The following is a 20,086-nucleotide window of genomic DNA, read 5'->3' on the forward strand; positions in this document are numbered from 1 at the left end:
GGCACATGCAAGCAGAGACGGTCAAGGAAAGGGCTGCTCCTCAATTGAGCTGATGCGGGCATGAGGAGTAACCGAGTCAGGTCATGTTTGGGCAAGATGCACAGATTATGCTTGCACAAGAGGTCTGATGATCAAGTCGGATCCAGATGTAATAAGATACCCTAGAATTCTATGATATGCATGTCCCCTGCATTTTAAAAGTCTGCCGCGTCAAAGTTGCGGATCAAATCATAGTAAAACTTGACAATGTCGATGTGCGAGTCTATCCTGATTCTCTCGTCGACTGTGTGGATGTTTTCTGAACCACGCTGTCGGCTTGGTGTCCATCGATAGATGTTTGGTGAAAGGTCTATGTTCGTTAGCATGTTATTCGTATTGACAGGGTTATTACTTACTCAGGTAATGTCTGGTGTCGGTGTTGCCAGTCATGATTTCACCCACAGGCACAACCTTTCCGCCGTCAAAAGCAAAGCTGTGCTGAATTGTTCCTGAAAAGATATCCCAGATAGGTCCGCTCGTTGGAGAAACAGGTGTGACGACAGAGTTTCTCACGGCTGTGAGTTTGAGATGGCCATCGTAGTCGTATCCTGTCTCGCTAACAGTGCCGGCAAACGCATGGTACTTTTCATCGCCCTCGTACGCATTCACGCTGAGATTATACTTGTGCACTACAGAATCGATGCTCTTGAGAAACTGCCTCTGCACCTTTTCGTGGCTATCCTGTGGCGCAACACGGTAGTTTACGCCCAGGGTGACAATCTCAGGCATGGCGTTGATCTTTTGACCTCCGCTGATAATGTCGACGGCTTGCGTTGTCTGAACGGTGAACTTTGCGCTTGGGTTGAGACGGATGAGCTCAGTGGTCAACTTGTCCAGGTCATCCTTCTTGAGAAGTTCGTTGAGCTTGGGGTGAGCGTCTGGAGAGTGGCGTGCTAGACACACGAGGTGGTTGTACACGGGACTGTCTTTGACAATGACAGGTGAGTAGGGGTTTGCTTCGAGGGCAGAGACAATCTCGGACATGATTCCGATGCCAGTGTGTGGGTGAGGAATAGAGCTGTGGCCGCCCTTGGTACGGAGTTCGGCCCAGATGTCAATGGCGCCTTTCTCCTGCACTGAAGGAAGGACATAGAGCGTGTCATCGATGAGTTGGACTCCGGAACCGCCCTCATCAAGAATAAAGGGAATTCCATTATCGCCATATCGTTCTGTCAAGACCTCTCCGATCTTAGCGGCACCGCGAGGACCAGAGCACTCTTCGTCGAAACCAAAGGCCAGGATCAAGGTGCGCTTAGGTGACCATTCAGTTTTGGTGAGTAGTGTCTCAATGGCTGACATGAGAGCTGTAAGACTGTTCTTGTCGTCTGACGAACCGCGGCCCCATAGCCACTCGCCGTCAAAATAGGCGTCGAAAGGAGGATGAGTCCAAGTCGATGGGTCCGGTACGGGCACGACGTCTTGATGAGCTGCGAGGAGATAGGGCTTGAGAGACGAGTCGCTTCCAGCTATTGTATAGACAAGGCCAAACTTGTTGACCTTTTCAAGTTTGGCATGTTTGTGGCTATTATATCCTGTGAGTATTTTTATGCAGAAGAAAAGGTATATAATGACTTACATGGCGGGATAGGTCTTGGCTAAAGCATCGTGTAAATCGTAAAATGGTGCCCACCGCTCATCTTTATCTACATCACCAAGATCATCATAACAGATGGACGGAACACGAACAATGGTCTGATGCCGCTTTACTTGTGCATCAAAAGCCTCTTTAGATGAAAAAAGACTGTTGGCATCAGGAAGTCCATCGTTCTTTGGTGTGAGAACAGGTGGGAGATCGCATGTAAAGTCGTTGGTGATGGCGTCTTGGCCACCGATTGGCTTCTGTGCACCTCCAAAAGGACCCAGCACAAAACCCGATGCTCCAGCGACTGTGGCAAGCACAGCAATTGATGCTGATTTAAGCACCATTTTTCAATTGATGAATGTTGACGAGAGCCAGAAATTGTTGTTTTGGTAGAGGTTGGATTTATAATGGAGCGGGGAATAAGGGAATTAATTAGTTTGTACAAGGGCGAGAGACAGTAGCACGACATGCCGAAGCCGAAACCCGGGATCATGATAAGGCTCCCAATAAGGCAGTTGATTCACGATAAATACACGAACTTTTGAAGCGTTGTTTCTAGTTATGTTGGATTGATCTACATCGTATTATACCCAGGATATAAATGGTTTTCTTTCGTACAGCTAATGCTACGTGAAAGTTGCGTATAACCTGAGACATTATCTCATACATTCACCAATCTCAAGAGTTTCTAACTCTCTTTACTTCCCTTTCATATCTTCCAACCTCTTCCCTAACCAAGCCTCAAAGCCTGCAAACTGAGCAACATGGCTCCACCTCCCACAAAACCCCTTCAGAGCAACAATCTGCTCTCCTACCCAAACCTCTTGCTTCTCAGCCCGACTTCCACTGCCATCCAATAACGGTCCAAGTTCCCAGGCCAACTTGGCTGAACACACTGGACAAAGATAAGGCGGCACTTGGCCATCCTGCCGGACACTGTTCACGCCTTGCATGACACATGCGTAGTATGGACAATGTGCGAAGCCGAAACAGTGGCCTAGTTCGTGTGACACCGTAACTGCTAGGCGGGCGAACCAATGGCTTGCGAGTTCGTCTCTTGTCGTGAGTTTGGGGACTCGTTTTGCTGCTTGGACGGCGAGGCTGAGTGCAGAGTCGGGTGGTGGTTTTCCATATGCTGCGCTGCTCGATTTCTTGACTCTTTTCGCAAGTCGAGGTTCTTCTTCCTCTGCGGCAGCTTTGTACTCGTTATCCACGAATGTCTTGCAGTGAGAATTGGGCCACATGTGCATCCGATCTATCCCAGCTGGGCCATCCAATGCAGGATTGTATCGAAACGAGGAAACGATGCAGACTCTGCTCCCACCCCATGCCCTACCAACAGTAAAATCATCATCCTCATCTTCATACAAGTCGTAGTCTGTGAGCATGATGACAGCGAAGGCATCATTGGGTATTCTCTGTAGAAGAGCATCCGCAACGTCGTCCAAGTTGACCTGCATCCTAGCACGCCCGTCCAAAGATGGTCGACATCTAACATCCCATACTTCTGGTTCCCCTGGAGTTTCAAGTCCGATTTTCGTTGTTTTTGAGCGTGCTTTTGGCTTTTCGTTCCATGGTCGCCATGTGAAAGTTTCTTGGTACTGGACAACGTTCATGCCATGATAAAAGGCGCGCAGGTAACTGATCAAATCATTGACTCGAGGCGTTGAAGACGTCCACTTATCCAAGTCTTGAGCTGATCCAGGTAGAACAGGTTTGTGCCAATCTTTCATCGTCTTCTCCGAATCTTGAGGAATGGTAGGCGGTAAGATGACGTAAATAGTCTTCTTTTCTGTCGTGACTTGGTTTCTTTCATCTTCCGATGGCATATCGAGCCACTCCTTGAACGTCTGTCCGTCATCATCGGGTTCCACTGCTAGTTCGTCGTCTGGCAGAACCAAAGGCCCGGGAAACGTCCACGGGTTCTTCATGGCGTCTTGTTGAAGTACAGGTTCTCTAGAACGTTTGCCACTTTGCGAAACTGCCGCCAAAAGCTTGTTCATCGGTGGTCTTGTGAAGCCTGCATCTTGGGCGGCAGGGCTACAATCGTTGTACAGTGAGGTGTGGTTGCATTTGACCATCTTGTTCGAGTTTGTGAAGGAGGACTAAGTGAGAAGCACGTCCAATGGTGAATATGAATATTTATATTCAAATAACTTTGCGCAATATATTGATGGTCAAGTTTCTTGAGTGAAAATAAAATTGCAGGTGTAAGCAACACGTTGTTTAGTGCACGTAGACCCAACGATTCATGTACACGACACAGAGAATTTACCCTGGAGTTGTTCTTGTGTTGGGGTTTTTATGTCGACCACGGCAACACTAACGCACTAAGCCAAGGAGACATAACAGACAGTCTTTTTGCAGAACTGCATCTTTGACAGTCATTTAAAAAGTGAAATAAGAATGTTCAATACCTTGTCAAAATTCATATATCTGGTCCAAGTTGGAGCCATCGCGGTCTCCCAGTATCATACCTCCCCTGACAAGCAGCGTCAACACACGCAGCCAAACTCCCAAAATACATTCCTCTCCCTGTAAGTCCCGGGCCATAATGAGCATACTTGCCTGAATTCGTCATGATAGTCTTTGCTGCCCGCGGTATAACAGGCTCTGTAATCATGCACCAGCATGTGTCCGTCAAAACCTGTACTCCAAACTCCTCAAGCTTGCTTATATAGCCTGCTTGCTCTGCTAACTTGTATATAGATCGTCCACACGTAACCACAACAGCAACATTCGCAGCTTTTTTCCGCCCTAGACATAAATCTGCGAGCTTTCGCATCTCGGAGAGCGAAAAGTGTGGGTTGCCGAGGGATACTAGATCGAGAGGCTGGTTTATTGGTGCACTGTTGAGTTTATCCCAGCAATTGACTAGATCACTGGGTTTCACTTCGAAAGTGGTGAGCTCAGAGGCGACGACAGCTTCGAGCGTGGTTGCCTCTGGCGTTACGCCAACAATGTGAAACATTGGAGCGCTTGAGACAGTTGCGAAAGCAGCGCCAAAGGCCTTCAAGTCGTCTGTAGAAAGGCCGTATGTTTCAAGACCTGTTAGTACAGGAATGCGACTTGTTGATAGAGTACCAACATAGTAGCCGAGGAGAGGAGGAAACGAGTCGTCAAGACCCGGGATATTCTCTATCCCGCTAACAGCGACGCGGACAGAAGCCAGTCGATTGGCATATATATGAGGCCCTCCTTTCGGCGCTCTGCCCGTCAAAGCAATAGATATGTCGAGAAAGTCGGGATACTTCATTGTCCTAGCTCCCAAAACACTATTCGCATAAACAACAGCATTACTCTCCGCCCAAGCAACCTGCTCGCCCAATTTAGGCGCACTATCAAGTTGATATGGTGCGCAAGTATACGTTGGCTTCGCTCCCATGTCCACATACGCCTTTCCCAGCGCATCAGCCGCTTCTCCAAAAGCAGTGTCAACGCCCAAAGCTCGCCATCGTTTTTGATCGACAGAGATGGAGTTGAGTGTTGTTGGGACGCGCACTTTACCACCCCAGTCACGAAGTCTTTCTGCGAGCGCGAGTGTTGCAGGACCTGTATAGACACAGCCGTCGACGTGAACTTGGGTTATGTCCATGAGACGTGTTGCACCGAGTAGATGGGCCATGCGGAGGACTATACGGAATGCCACGCGGGATGCTTCGCCGTAGTCTCCCCTGAAAAGCTCTTGATCGAGGGTTGAGAGCTTTATACCTTCTAGGGCGGGTGCAGTCTCGAGAATGAGACCACTTTCAGGATCTCTGGCTGAGTCTGTGTGTTTTGACAGGATAGGGGCGGTGGAAATATGGCCATCGTCCACATAAAGTATTTGTCCATCTAGCTTGAGAAGTTGTCGGAAATCTTCTTTCTTCAGCACCAGTACTGGAATAGACTGCTGAAAGACTTCTTCAGCAATCATAACACCCAGAGTAAGAATGTCCTCTCGTCTTTCAAAGATGATTGCTTCAGGAGCTTTTCCATTGAGAAGAAGCTCAAGCATAATTCCACTTCCAGTGCATGATCCTCGACCTCCCGGTATAGCGAGGATGGTGTTTTGGAGATGTTTCCCGCTCAGTGTATGATGGCGGTCTATAACTTCGCTTGTCTGAGGGTCGACACCTCCCCAGAAGCTCAGTTCGAGGTTGCTTGCGAGGAGCTTAGCTGAGGCTCTGCCTTGAACATAGGCTGTGCCAGTCCATGTAGTCTCTTGTAGTGAACCCATTTTTTTGTTGTGAGTTGAAGATATAAGTGGTGCTCAGTGTTGATCACGGCTCTTGTGAATATTGACACTTATCAAATCCACTTCTTCAAAGCAGGGGTTTTTCTATCATGCTCAACTAGTTGATACCAGTGACTATGTCAGAAGATGCTTGGAATTTGACGAGAATGAATTTGTCGGTTGATCATGTTAGCAAAACTCACATAGTAGTAGTTCAAAGACTATGGGGAGGCCCTAGCGCTGATCGCTTAGGACAATCCCGCGTCAACCCGTCTCTGGAACCTTTGATGATCGACAGTTGAGTACTACTGTTGTCGACTCATGACTACGACCCTCAGTAAATGAGGCCTTTAAGAGAAACTAGATAGTATATCTTGCTTGTCAGATAGTCAGTGAAACAACTTATCAACCCCGCATTTCGCTATCTTTCAGAACTCCATAGTTAGTGACTATCAGTCGGCTTAGGTCGGGATGTGAAGCCGGTCTTGACGGACCAATAGCCGGCATGTTGTTTGCAAGAAACATGGCTTTGTGACTGCTGTATTGCAAATGCCTCGAGCGATATAATATCTGAGTCTTGGAAACAGTGATAAGAATAAGGTCTGAAGAAGTGACTTGAATGTTCTGGGATAATGTCTCGGTTCAAATCGCATATAAGTCGAGAACGAATAATCACCTTCCCGATAGGTAGTATTCCCTACTCCGTACATATATAGGTAGGTACTCCCTGTCTAGCATGGGAATAAGACAATTTGTGTTTCTAACCACCGGGTTATTTGTTGAATGTAACTTTGACAGGCACTCTTATCTATCAAGGTGCTGTGCCGACTTCGGCTCCAGCCCCTTGCGTCATCCCGCTCTACTCCACAAAAACCCCAAAGCTCAAGTCAATTCAATTGACCCGAGCTTCGTATTCAAATTCCTGACCCAGCGCAACCGCCAGGAACCCTTTAAGCTTCAACATAGAGCTTTATTTCTCCACAATGCGCGTCGCAACAGTCGCTAATCTCTTGGCCTCAGCCTCTTTGGCAATTGCCTTTGATTGGCAACAGGTTCTTGGAACATCTGACAACCGCGCGCCTTCTGCTGTCTCCACCGACTCCGACGCTCCCTCATACCGATCCGAGCTATTGAGCTTGCACAAGTCTCTTATCGAGACCTCTTCGGTTTCTGGAACTGAGCACGATGTTGGCGTCTGGCTTGAGTCTTATCTCGAGAAGAAAGGGTATACCACTGCGCGTCAGGAGCTTGAGCCGTTCGAGAACACCCCCGACGGAAAGCCGCGGTTTAACGTCCTGGCATGGCGACAAGACGGAAAGAAGACTTTCGATCCCAAGATTGCTGTGAGCAGCCACATTGATGTTGTTCCACCGCACATCCCCTACGGAATCGATGATGGTGAGGTCACCAAGGAGACCATGATCACTGGCCGAGGAAGCGTGGATGCCAAGGGCAGTGTTGCCGCTCAGATCACCGCCGTTGAGCACCTCGTCGAGCACGACAAGATCGACCCCCACAAGGTTCTTCTTTTATTCGTTGTTGGAGAGGAGGTCAAGGGTGATGGTATGCGCCGTTTCAGCACTGCTCTCGAGAAGAAGGAGCTTCCATACAACCTCGACGCCGTCATTTTTGGCGAACCCACCGAGCTCAAGCTTGCCTGCGGACACAAGGGCATGCTGGGCTGCGATGTTACCACAAAGGGCTTCCCAGGCCACAGCGGTTACCCATGGCTGGGCAAGTCGGCCAACGAGCTCATGATCCGAGCATTCGCCAAGATTTTCGAAACAGATCTCGGTAGTAGTGACCTCTTTGGCAACACCACTGTCAATGTTGGTCGATTCAATGGTGGAGTGGCGGCAAATGTCATTCCTGAAGAGGCCAAGGTCGGGTTGGCTGTGCGTGTCGCCAGTGGAAAGCAGGACGATGGACATATCGCTGTTCATGACAAGATCCAGGCCATCTTTGACGAGGTCGACAAGGACGCCTTCATTTTCGACTGCACCCACGGTTATGGCCCTGTTGAAGCCAACTGCGACGTCGATGGTATGTTGATCGAAATCTGCCGAGAAAATCTGCTAACATGTTTAGGTTTCGAGAAAATCACCGTCAACTATGGAACTGACATTCCCAACCTCAAGGGCGACCACACAAGATACCTGTACGGTCCTGGAAACATTCTTGTAGCACACGGAGCGCGGGAAAATCTGACTGTGGCCGATCTCGAGACAGCTGTCGAGGGATACCAGAAACTGATTCTTCATGCGTTGGAGCAATAGCCTACTTGGCCTCGTAGAAGCCCCAAACTTTTGTTCCCCTAGTCTATGTGGGATAATATAGTACGACATAATATGATATGAGATAGTAGCCTTACGCTGAAAAGAAACATGACATCGTAAATCGAGTGCTTGCTTAAGCACCGATAATTTTAGCCCACCGCTCTGGCATGATCTTGCTGAAATCAAACTTGCCATCTGCTCCCTTCTCAATGGCGCCCTTCTCAGTGACCACAGCGTCGATGAGCTCCGCTGGGGTGACATCAAAGGCAGGGTTCCATACACTGATTCGCTGGTCAGCAGTAGCAACTCGAACCTTGCTGCTCTCGTCAACTGAGCCGTCAGGCTTGATCACGGCTCCTGTGACTTGCGTGAGTTCCTCCGACTTTCGCTCCTCAATCTTGATTCCATCACCAGTCTCAGTCTCCAGATCAATGCTGGTGGTAGGAGCGGCGACGATGAACTTGATACCGTGATGCTTGGCCAAAACAGCAAGTTGGTATGTACCAATCTTGTTGGCGGTATCACCGTTGCGAACAACACGATCAGCGCCCACAATAACGGCGGCAATGTTCTTCTCTTGCTTTCGGGTTCGGAAGAGCGAGGCAGCCATGGAGTCGGTGATGAGTGTACTGGGGATCTTCTCAAAAACCAGCTCGAAAGCTGTAAGTCGGCTTCCCTGGTTGTAAGGTCGAGTCTCTGTGCAGAATGCGTGCTGAAGGAGATCCTTCGATTGGAGAGTTCGGATTATACCCAGAGCTGTACCATGACCAGATGTAGCAAGGGATCCAGTGTTGCAGTGAGTGAGGACAGAGATCTTCTGGTCAGGAGAGGCACCAGCTTGCGATCGGAGCCACTCAGCACCATGATCGCCAATGGAGAGGTTGGTCTGAAGGTCCTTTTCGAAAATCCTCTCAGCCTCCTCGATGAAAGCAGAGATGATTTGATCCTTTGTCGCAGAGCTTCCAACTGCTCTGATTGTTGCCTTGAGTTGGTTGATGGCGTTGGTCAGATCAACAGCAGTAGGTCGACTCTCCTTGAGATAGTCGAGAGCCTCATCAATCTGAGAGATAGTACCTTCAGCGTCTGAAGCGGTGACACTTCCATTTTGAAGCTCTACGGCCAATCCAAGGGCTGCGACAATAGCGATGGCTGGAGCACCTCGTACTCGCATCGTTGCGATGCTGTCGAAAGCCTCTGTTCGGTTGGAGACATCATCGTAGTGGAACTCGTGGGGGAGGCGGAGCTGGTCGAGGACCTGAAGCTGACCGCGGGTGTACTTGACAGCCTGAAGAGTCGACATGACCAAACGGAATGTATCTTAAGAATTATGGACAAAAAGAAAAAAGATGTTTGACACTCTCATGCCCAACTTCTCACCCAAAATGTTGCCCCTCCAAGTTTCTGCCAGCACCCCACCATGAGAATAGCTATAGCGTCATCCTGAACAACCAATCAAGTGTAACACGTGGACTCACCGCCTGGGACCGGACAAATACCGCTTCCGGCGCATCAAGATGAGCTAAGGGGGGTTCCTTACGTCAACAGGGGTCTGTACTGTAACGTAGTCCACTGGAGCTCGTTCGGGACAGCTTTAGCCTTTAGCGGATTCAACGCTCTCGACATATCGCCGGGGTCCTCGTACTTGTACTGTTACAAACAGCAATGACAAGTGCGCATTCGAGCTGTTTGCCATGGAACAGCCATTCTCGACGTCAAAAGTGACCGGTAAGACTAAACCCTCTGTCATGCGTCTTATACTTCAGCACCTCCTTTGAATGACACCGCTAACACACCTCCTCGTCGCAAGTCGAGTACTTCGATCCTCACGATGTTTACAAGCTCCTCGCCCCTGGCTTGATTCCAAGACTACCTCTACGAAACCTAAACTGGCAATCGCATGCTGGACCTCTACGATCTATCGATAGACTCCATGTCGAGCTGCTCAAGGGGGACGACCCTGAGGCGGATCCGTCCCCTTATACCCTTCGACGATCAGGGAGCACGGTAGATGATGGCTTTCAGCAACAAAACTTCGGAGCCGGCGCCCAAGCACCATCAGCCGATCAGATAGACACCCAAACTTTACCATCAAGAACAATTGGAAGTCAGCGACGACATCAGATCCCTGGTCTGCGACGGACGCCATATCTCAAGGTCCTACTAGTAAGATGCGACGACAATGAAACATACAAAACCTCAGTTCGGGCCGAGATTCGCGAATGGATCAGAGAACATATACCTTCGTCGACCAACCCAAAACGAAACAGCCAACAAGAGAAGCATGATGCATTCGATTATTTGATCTTGCATGTTGTTCTTCCCAACACAGTTGCCTCGACACAGCCTAGAACAAGCGGGCGCTCCGAGAGCACTTCAGAGAAGAGCGGTCCACGATGGCGCACTGGATCGACACCTCTTTTTGAGAAGCTTCGCACTGACTTTTCTGGAATTGGAAAAACAGCACCAGATCGAGTTGCTCAAATTAGAATCGGAATCAACGACCTCCCTTATGATCAACTTCCGAGAGTGGTTCCTGCGGTACCAACAGGATATCTGGAAGACGAGCACGATGCTGAGAACGCTTGGGGAGAGCTTATTGCAAAACTAAAGAGCCTTATTCTTACTTCGTTCGACCTACGCGTGACTCAGTACGAAGAAGATATCAAGGAAAAAGACGGCCAGCGAAGTTTACCTGGGTGGAACTTTTGTACCTTTTTCATCCTCAAAGAGGGATTGGCGAGAGGCTTTGAGAGTGTCGGTCTTGTAGAAGATGCATTGGTCGGATACGACGAGCTCAGCGTTGGGCTTGACTCCGTTGTCAATGAGCAGGCTGATGAAGGGTCGCCTACTAGGCACGGGGGCACAATGCTCACTTACACTGAAGAACTCAAGAATATTATCAATAATGCTCTTGCCAAATCACCAGGCGGAGAGACAGCAGACGAAGAGGCTGTGGATCTTCAGTCGAACGAGACGATCAAGGAACAGTTTGATGAAATACCCATCAACGCGACCAAGAAGGCTTACAGAGACAAGATTCTTGCCAACGACGTTTCGGTGTTTGATTTTAGGTGCTATATCTTTGCGCGCCAGGTAGCACTGCTGTTGCGACTTGGAAATGCTTGGTCGTCGCGAGATGATCTTCTGGCCAAGCTCAAAGAACAACAGGAATCTGTCCTGCATGGAGTTGCCCCTCTAGCACCCCCTCCAAAGCAAACTGACGAGGTGGAAAACCTGGCTAGTCTTGGTGAGATATGCCGAAGGACATTGCAGTTCATCCCAATTGTGTCTCAGATTATGCGCAGAGATATTCTCACTGCTGTGGCAGCCGACAAGTCCGATGAGGACGATTCACCTATAGATCCTAACTTGTCCGAGGTTATGGACAATGTGGTTGCCTCGTTTGCCTTTTCTGTTGCTCAACAGATTCTCGCCCAAACAGCATCAAAATCTTTGCCCATTCCTCCATCAACCCTCGCCCCTCCTCAAAGCGAGGAGCAAAAGGCTTCCATCCCTGAGCCAAAGACCATGATGCATCCTGCTAGAACCACGTCACTTCATGTTCAAACAGGATTAGCACCTGGAACTCGTCCTCCACTAAGCCCCGGTGTTTTCCCCGGCCCCGGTATGCCACAGATCAGCAACGATCAGGAGGCCCTCTTTCTCAAAGCAGGCCTCGAAGACTTGGCTGCTAGGCGCGCCGAGCTATACATGCTTTCTCGAAGCATTCTCGGTGGCTTGGGTAAGAAACGCGGATGGAGCGATGGTTGGAAAGAAGCACCCATCATTGCAGAAGCCGAGGCAGACTTTGAAGAGATCAGTCTGGACGCACCAGCGTCAACAGATGCCACCGCTTCAGAGGACATCCCACCCCTAGATATGGGTGTAAACAACAGTCTCCTTCAGACTTCAATCGACAGCGCGGAGAACTTTTATCGCCTATATGAGATTCTTACAGATAAAGCACTTCGACATTACACTGTCGCGAACCACGATCATGCTGTGCAGGCCAGTATGGCAGATCTGGCTGTGCTCAAGTTCTCCCTTGAGGACTTTGGCGCCGCTGCTTCTTATTTCTATCGAGCAACGCCTTTCTTTGGCGAAAGCGGATGGACCTCGCTCGAACTATCCATGCTAGTCATGTATCTGCATTGTCTTCGCGAGATGAAGTCAAAGGATGACTACGTCAGAGTCGCTCTCAAGTTATTGACCAAGTCTTGCGCTGCTGAAGGTGAGAGGCTGGAGCAGCGTTCAAAGAGAGTATCGACCATCGGAAAACCTGAGCCTGCAGACGCCATGTCGATGAAGGGTGTGGTTGGTAATTTATTTGACCTGGCTTCTTCTTTATCCTCCCAAGTCAAAGTCCATCTCTCAAAGTTTTTCACAAATGTCGAACTTGCTGGTGCTCCTGAGTATTTCGAAGAAGAGGACAAATGCTCGCTGACAATCAACCTCTGGAGTCTTTTGCCAGACGATATCAAGCTTGATGGAATCGACGCAAAGATAACGGCCGTCGAGACGGGGCCTACTCGAGAGTTGCACTTCTCGAGAACAGGAGACATTGTGCTGCATCCTGGCCAAAACAGCATCCAAGTCGACTGCACGGTAAGTTTTGTCAGTATGTTGTTTGAGACCATGCTAACCATTGCAGTCTGTTGTTCCTGGAAAATACAAGATCGATCATCTTGGTTTATCTTCAAGTAACCTCCTCCTCCACTTCGATAGGGATTTCAACACGGCACCGTCGCCAGCAACTGACATCTTCAGGCACCCCGAGGTTGTCATCTTCCAGCGCGAGGGTGCTCTGGATGTTCAGCTTATAGCTACAAAACATACTGCACTGGACAAGAATAACACTCTTGATCTAGTTCTCCATCCGGGTTGGAATTCCATTAAGAAGTGCGAGATCCGGATCAAGCCAACCACAGGTGGCCTCAGGCTTTTGACTATTGAAGCTAAAGTTGTTGACTCGTCTGTTGAGTTTGCAAAGAAGCCTGAGTCTGGTGGTGTCATCCATTTCAACGAGATTGAGGCTGAAACAGCCGTTACCTTGCGATTCCCCTATTCGGTTGAGCAAGACATGGCCGATGTTTCTGCCAAGGTCGACGTTGCTTATACAGTTGAGTCGGGCGAGGAGTACACTTTTGCCAAGTCAATCGTGATTCCCATCTCCTTGGCTTTGGGCGTCAATGTTCAAGACGTTTTCAAGCATCAAGCCCTGTACTCCCGATTCAACGTCTCTACGGCGACCCACAGCCCTCTACGACTTTACAAAAGTGAGCTCATAGAGGCAGATTTGTTTGAGTCTGATTTTGGGGTCCCACCTACGGACTCAACGATTGTGTTCTCGAAACAACCAGCTACACTCCTATACCGTGTCAAGAGAAAGACAAGTGTCAGATCAAGCAAGCGAGTTGCAAGGACCATGTATCTGAAGCTTTACTACAATGTCCTTCAAACAGAGATTGAGGAGGCTCTTGTGAGTTCGATATTCGGAGCCCTCGATGACCCCAGTCTCGCTTCGTTCTCAAAGCTTGTTCGGGCAATAGTCGTTAGGGAGGCAAAGGCATTGCAGCCTATTGATCTTGAACGATCTGCACTACTGGGGGCCGTATCTACTGAATTTCTAGCTGAAGTTCAATGGGATAAGCACTTTGCTGGCATTGGAAGAGTTCCTGGCACACAGGAGGACGCAACGGACAGGATCTCATCTGCCATCAAGGCTTGGCAAATCTCGAACGCTCAAGTCCCCCTCTCAGCGATTCAACCTGATGATCCATGCACTCTTCTCATCCCAGTCGAGATTCCTTCACTGCCTATTCTTCACACGGCCGACATACAACTTCAAACTCCAGTGACAGAATTGCTCGACCAGAAGCCCGGTGCAGTTCCCACTGTGGCTATCAACCAGATGCTCCCGGCCACCCTTTCTCTAAAGTGGACACAGATCTGGGATACTGAGATGCAGCACAAAAAGGACGTTGAATACAGCTACGAAGTTTCCGCCCCGCCCGATACATGGCTTCTCGGTGGTCGCCGCAAAGGTCACTTTGTCATCCCTGGTTCAAAACGCGAGCCCCTCTCTTCATCATCCGACACAGAGGCTCAGGTTCCTATCATATTGATTCCTCTACGGGAGGGTTGGCTGCCTTATCCTATCGTTGAGATCAGGGAGGTCAAGGATGGGATTGAGAATCAAGCGCAGACATGTGAGTTGGACTTTAGAAATCTAGGCGAGTCGATACGGGCTGTGTGTGAGAGAAAGGGTGTGACTATCAGTCTGGATGCAAGCGGGCCAGGAGGAGGGCCTTTGGTGTTGGAGAGCGAGGAGCCTAATCGTGATAGGGGAAGGATAGTTGCTTAGATTTGTCAAGGCGTTTAGATGGGTTTGATACTGAGTTTATTTGAATGATAATAGTTCTCGCCTTGTATGTACATGATATCGTCCATCAGTTAACTATTCCCAACCGTCAGGCAATTCGTGGGTTGACAAGAACTTGTTTTCATCTCGGCCCTTTGCATCCACTGTCCTTCGAGAAAGCAACCCAACAATGCGACATGGCGCAACATACCACCCTCACCCAACTACACCACTGAAGAGCAAAAATCTCAACATATACGAGATGTAACCACCCTACACCTTCTCACCAACTTCCTTCTCCCCCTGTTTATCCACAGGGATACAGACAATAAACATCAAACACCCACCCTCGCTTCTAAACGGGCCATGCCGCATCCCGGGTTTCCGGTACGCATAAGCGCCCTTGGACCAGCCCTGCTGCAGATTCTCGTCGTACAAGTCACCCTCAGCCATGTAAATCTCCTCCACGTAGTCGTGGATAAAGACGTCCTGCTGGTTGCGTGCGCCGGGTTGCCATCTTTGTAGAGTGGTGCGTCGACCTGTCTGCTTATCTTCGTTGAGGACGAGTTCGTCTACGCCTGGTTCGATGGGGAACCAGGTGCGGTTGTGGGAAGTGGTTGCGGGATGGAATTCGAATTGCTCCATTGCGAGAATGCAAGATTGATGACTCAAATTGTTGCACAAAGACTGTAAATTATCTGACTGGTATCACCACCTCAGCCTCCAGCCTTAAATCCTCCTGCATTGAAGCCATTCCTTGGAGCATAACGATATCAATGATATCATCTGTAAGCTGACAATGACAAATGAAGCAACTCCCGAATTCTCCTGCCAAAAACAGAGCAAGCCTACATTGATTACCTCAGAGAAACAATCAGGGAGTCTCGTAACACCTTGGCTTTTCAAACAGAAGCGAATGCTTTGGTAGATTGATCAAAGTCAGCCAAGCCTTTAGGACTTGGACAACACAGTTCAGACTGCAATACCCCATATACCGAAATGCTACGTCAAGAGGGCTAGAATGACCAAGAATGTTCGACAGCATTAATCCGAGCTATAATTAATCACCTTGTTGTGATTCATAAAATGGTGGAGGCATTTACAGCAACCCAGAGTTGCATTGATCCCAGCTCATATTTCATATGCTAGTGACCGAGCCAGGGGTATAGAGTTGCGATGCGAAAACATGCGGCTATTTTAGGCTTTCTCTCTGGCGCCGAAAAGATAACCTTAGTCTTGAATGCATCAACACAGTCTGCTTGCCGTCGGGGTTGCAGAAGTTGATAAGAAATCACGGTGAGATATGCAGGATTGAGATCTGCGCTCACGAGGTCTCTCTGAATCCATGCTGGACGCCCACTCGGAGACTTTGACCAAGACGCCCAAAGGGTCATGGGGAAACTAAAGATCGATGTCAAGTTGTATCAAAGGGTAATGCATATCCAAGTATCCAATGGATTCGTTTGGACCCTACCAAAAACCCCATGTTTGACTGAGTTGTTTCATGCCGTGACAGCGACATAAACTAAACTAGTGAGTTTTTTCCAGGGATATAAAACGGATGAATAAGACATGGTGACAGCTTGAAGGTTTTGGCGACCAAGGCATTCCTCTCAGTCTCATACAATTCCCCATAACACCGTCGATCTCACGGCTAGTCACTGTGTAAACCGAAGCAGGGCGTCTAGTGTTGCAATAGATAGTCACCGTGAGGCGGGGAGGTGTTACACGACAGCCAGACCGACATGAAAACGAATCGTCATATTGAGGTTGGACAGCCGCCGTCACGAGCATCTAAGACACTGCATTTGGATTCATACAGTAGACCAGAGGCTGAAACATGAACCCAAAATCTTGGATGCCGATAATGCCGTTTGCATTTCACAAATGGCCGGTGGTACTTCTGATCACCTATGCAGGTAGAGTACGACTCTGTAGAGTAACGGGTAGACGGGGCAGCGGGGTATCTGTCAAATGAAGAGGCGTTATGCTCTGTGTTAAGATCTTCATAACCTGCGTTGCACGCCCACTGATAAACGTTGCATCCTCAAAAGGGCTTCCATTGAGTTTGAAAGCACACGCATGCACACCATACTGAAAGTGATTGGAACTGCGGCATTGGTGAGAGTCCAATTTGTGAAACGCATCAACGGGAACCAAGATAACCGGCGTCAGCCACCCGATGAGACAGCGACAGACCAATTCAGCTTTGGGGCTGAGACAAGCTCACTGTTTTGCCTGTGGATAGTGGCATGTCCACCGCTAGATTGACGTTCCTTTCTCACGAGGCCTAAGCCAAAAGGTGTGAGAGGGGCGGAATTGCCAAGAGCCGAGGGAGTGGACCTCAAGACTCAAAAGGACAAAGATCTCCGCGAGAAACTCCAAGTCGTGGGATGAACAACAAACGAGAACAAGAGGCAGAGGGGATCAGCAGCGGTTGAGAACAGGATCAGAGGTGCGCATGAAGCCGATCAAAGGACTTTCGCCCACTAGAAGGAGGTTGCAATCAACACGAACAACACTCTTTGTTGGGGGGACCACAAGTCCTTGAGTTTTCGGTGTTTCTATCCTCCCTCTGAATCATCGTGAACATCCTCATACAGCAGCAGACAGCTCACTCGACGAGAAGAGGGCAACAGTCAAAGCGATACCACCTGTCACTTGCAATCGCTGCCCAACGCATCCGAAACGAGTCTGACAGGTTGGGTTTCGACCCATAGCGCCCAGTTTTTGTCCGTAGCGATATAAAAGGACCCCTATTAAACAACCGCTCGGCCGAATGAGTGTCTCCGAATACTCGGCCACGACGCGTACTGCGATGCTAAGCGAAAAGACTCATGGGCAACGTGATGGTGAAAAAACAGGCTCGGCTCACGACATGATGAGACCACTGCCATGACCAACTCTTGCTGTGACATTGAGCGTATCGCTGCTGCTTCGTGTCCCTCTCTTTTGATGGAGACCTCTCGCGATGACTTCACTTCTGACAGGTTCGGCAGTTCTCGTTACAGGGGAAAATAGGCGAGGAAACGACAACTATGGGTTTGGTTACAGTTGTCTTGAGACGACAGGCGCCAGGATGAAAAGAACCTTTCAATCGGCTACAACCGTGAGCCACTTTTTCTTCCACGTTTCTTCCACAGTGATAGTGATACCCTTGTAGAGAGAGCGCTGGACGGTGCGAGGAATGACGAAAAGATAGTGATCATCATATCCATGACTAGGCCCGCATATCACAATCTGAGGGGCTGCGGGAGTAACGGTACGAGGGACCGTCTTGGACTGTGCGGTCCTGATGGGCGTAAGAGTGACGAGTGATAGGCATTCATTCAGGTTTCGAAAGACGGTCACCGTTTCGCTGATTTTTGATCTTCAAGCTCATGTTTCGCACTTGAGAGGAGACGACTTTGTAAGGAAGTACGTACTATGTGGACGCGGAGGACTGTAGATCCATGACATCAGCCCAGTTGAAGGGGGTAGGTTGAATTGCATGTACCTGGACCCTAGCCGCTGGGCGATGCTTTGTGTTTCCGACAGCGGTAAAAGATGCAACCCCAGAGCCAGTGAGTTGAGGGATGGATGAAGCAGATTGATGACAGTGAGGGATGAGCCTTGTCGATACGCGAAGGACAACATGTTGGCTTCTACCCCGGGAATTGGCATTTGGAGGCTAAATACACCAACTTATAGAGCCGCATAAACGGTGTAAGTGAATCACTGCATTGTGCTAGACAAGTGAAGCAGCGTTTCCTCAAGTCAGTACACTAAAATGTAAGGCGATCAGCTCAGTCGTTGACCGGTAGTGATCTTTCGGTTCAAGTTCCCAAAAAGGTCAGTGAGGTGACGCTTCAGTGAAAGATTTGCAGGTCGAGTCACAAGAGTTGGAAAATCAGTACCAAACTTGGTTTCTTGACCGACACCACCGCTCAAGGGTCAGCGCAACCGACCGAGCAGACAGTAGTAAGCACTGTATTATAATGGTTGACGGGTATTGATGATTTTGTCGCAGTTGCGTTCATCAATCTGCGACGTATTCGGTGGATGGAGGAGGGTCCAAGAATAACGGGAAACGGGTGACTAGCGCCCAATCGTAGTAATGTATTAGAGACGGGTTGTTGACGCCGGACTGAGAAGCCGGCGATCCATCTCTGCGGAACAGCAAATAAAGACGACGAAGCCGGAGCAGACTATTATGGTTGAAAGAAGAACTGTGCTGTGAGCACAGCAACGACCCGCGGGTATTCGATAGTGGACGAGTCGCTGAAATTTAGAGGGTTGCGCCTCGTTGAAAGAGCTCCGAGCCCCCCAAGTCCACTCAAGGCTGGATACTTGATAGGCTTCCGAGAGCCGTTCGTTGTATCGGACAGGGATGTCGACCAAGGAGCGGGCCTCAACCGTGGTCTGCAAGGGCCAGCAATTGCGTCACGACTGAGTGTTGATCGACCAGAGGAGGCTTGGTCTTGGGGGCTTCTGAGGCTCGGATGGTTTCCCTATTGTCGTCTAAAGTCTTGGCCGACCTAGCGGCGGGGACGTTGTTTGTTTTTCTAATTAGCAGGGTGAAGGTGATTTGGTTGTCATAATGATTAAGGAGAAGAGTCTTGGTGCGTGATTTTTGTTTTTGTCTGTCTGGCAATCTATCGTGAGTTCCTTCCGTTGTTGATAACAATGACATCAATGCAGATAGTCACGATGGGGGAAAGCGTCTGAACTGAATGGGCAGTGCTCCTTCCACAAGTTTCCTTTTGGGGGCTGCCGAGTTGCGTGGAAGCAGTAGAAGCAAGTTAGTGTCAGTATTAGTGGCCCTTTACTGGGGTGTTGTCATCCAATCCAATCCAGTCGGTGGACGAAAACTGTTTTCTCCCCTGGAGCGGGACATTAGTGGCCTGGGTCAGAGTACAAGATGACAGCTGCGCGTCGGGGTACAGCTTGACGTGTTTTAACACAAAAGATACTTCTGAATAAATGGTTCATGTAGTACCGAAGCATGTCGATCGCAAGTCTCATGACTCCCTGCTCTGTCGCCACTTTCCTCTCTAGGACTTCCAAGTCCATTGTATCTTTTCAAGGGTCTCCCATCCCTCGTCCCTGGGACGCGATGACACTGTAATATTTTTTCCATTGCAAGAGCCCTCATCGACTGCCGGATTACCTGGCCTGGCCTTACGGTACGGAGCATTAAGTGGTACCCGCTGCGAGTTGGCATGGAGTGCACTGTACTGTACTGTCGTCCCCTAGTGACTCTGTACATAGTACGGTCAGCTCCAGCTCCAGCCCAGCAGCCCAGCTCCAACGAAATTATCAAATTGACTGGAAATCCACTTTAACATTCCCATCCCCATTTCGTCCATACCCCTTCCCCTCTTTTGTCTCTTGCTTTTTCTGTTCTGGGTTCGCTCCTTCTTGTGCTGGCCGGGTTCTTCCTTCCTGCCACCTGCCACCTGCCATTCCCACTCCGAACCCGACCCAACATCCTGCCCTGGGCCTGCCCTGTCTCGCCATTTCAAAAGAAGGGTCCTCCTGCCTGCAACCGTTTGCCGTCTATTGCCTCTTTAAACTTTCATGATTCCATCCCATCGTTTGCGCCTTGGAACCTGTTGCCACTGCCGGGATTG

The 20,086-nt window shown here is 49.4% G+C and overlaps 7 protein-coding genes across 7 annotated transcripts; 3 read left to right on the plus strand and 4 right to left on the minus strand.

The window, feature by feature from the left end:
- Positions 1 to 194: 194 nt before the first annotated feature.
- FPSE_04941 (uncharacterized protein) lies at positions 195 to 1,965 on the minus strand (the record flags this gene model as incomplete). Its single annotated transcript, XM_009258059.1, has 3 exons — positions 195 to 349; positions 396 to 1,561; positions 1,616 to 1,965. The coding sequence occupies 3 exons, from the start codon at positions 1,963 to 1,965 to the stop codon at positions 195 to 197; spliced, it is 1,671 nt and encodes a 556-aa protein (XP_009256334.1).
- A 354-nt stretch (positions 1,966 to 2,319) lies between these two features.
- Positions 2,320 to 5,840, minus strand: FPSE_04942 (uncharacterized protein; the record flags this gene model as incomplete). Its single annotated transcript, XM_009258060.1, has 2 exons — positions 2,320 to 3,661; positions 4,186 to 5,840. The coding sequence occupies 2 exons, from the start codon at positions 5,838 to 5,840 to the stop codon at positions 2,320 to 2,322; spliced, it is 2,997 nt and encodes a 998-aa protein (XP_009256335.1).
- A 980-nt stretch (positions 5,841 to 6,820) lies between these two features.
- On the plus strand, positions 6,821 to 8,113 carry FPSE_04943 (uncharacterized protein; the record flags this gene model as incomplete). The annotated part of the gene is made up of 2 exons (XM_009258061.1): positions 6,821 to 7,880; positions 7,926 to 8,113. The coding sequence occupies 2 exons, from the start codon at positions 6,821 to 6,823 to the stop codon at positions 8,111 to 8,113; spliced, it is 1,248 nt and encodes a 415-aa protein (XP_009256336.1).
- Positions 8,114 to 8,373: 260 nt separating this feature from the next.
- On the minus strand, positions 8,374 to 9,413 carry FPSE_04944 (uncharacterized protein; the record flags this gene model as incomplete). The annotated part of the gene is made up of 2 exons (XM_009258062.1): positions 8,374 to 8,394; positions 8,427 to 9,413. The coding sequence occupies 2 exons, from the start codon at positions 9,411 to 9,413 to the stop codon at positions 8,374 to 8,376; spliced, it is 1,008 nt and encodes a 335-aa protein (XP_009256337.1).
- Positions 9,414 to 9,804: 391 nt separating this feature from the next.
- FPSE_04945 (uncharacterized protein) lies at positions 9,805 to 14,477 on the plus strand (the record flags this gene model as incomplete). Its single annotated transcript, XM_009258063.1, has 3 exons — positions 9,805 to 9,838; positions 9,921 to 12,718; positions 12,765 to 14,477. 3 exons carry the CDS (start codon positions 9,805 to 9,807, stop codon positions 14,475 to 14,477), a joined length of 4,545 nt encoding a protein of 1,514 aa, XP_009256338.1.
- Positions 14,478 to 14,747: 270 nt separating this feature from the next.
- On the minus strand, positions 14,748 to 15,119 carry FPSE_04946 (uncharacterized protein; the record flags this gene model as incomplete). Its single annotated transcript, XM_009258064.1, has 1 exon — positions 14,748 to 15,119. The coding sequence occupies one exon, from the start codon at positions 15,117 to 15,119 to the stop codon at positions 14,748 to 14,750; it is 372 nt and encodes a 123-aa protein (XP_009256339.1).
- Positions 15,120 to 17,369: 2,250 nt separating this feature from the next.
- FPSE_04947 (uncharacterized protein) lies at positions 17,370 to 18,551 on the plus strand (the record flags this gene model as incomplete). The annotated part of the gene is made up of 7 exons (XM_009258065.1): positions 17,370 to 17,464; positions 17,808 to 17,891; positions 17,982 to 18,037; positions 18,165 to 18,179; positions 18,259 to 18,305; positions 18,341 to 18,434; positions 18,484 to 18,551. 7 exons carry the CDS (start codon positions 17,370 to 17,372, stop codon positions 18,549 to 18,551), a joined length of 459 nt encoding a protein of 152 aa, XP_009256340.1.
- Between the last annotated feature and the right edge of the window lie 1,535 nt (positions 18,552 to 20,086).

This window comes from Fusarium pseudograminearum, chromosome 3, assembly GCF_000303195.2.
Source record: "Fusarium pseudograminearum CS3096 chromosome 3, whole genome shotgun sequence".
Lineage (NCBI taxonomy): Eukaryota > Fungi > Ascomycota > Sordariomycetes > Hypocreales > Nectriaceae > Fusarium > Fusarium pseudograminearum.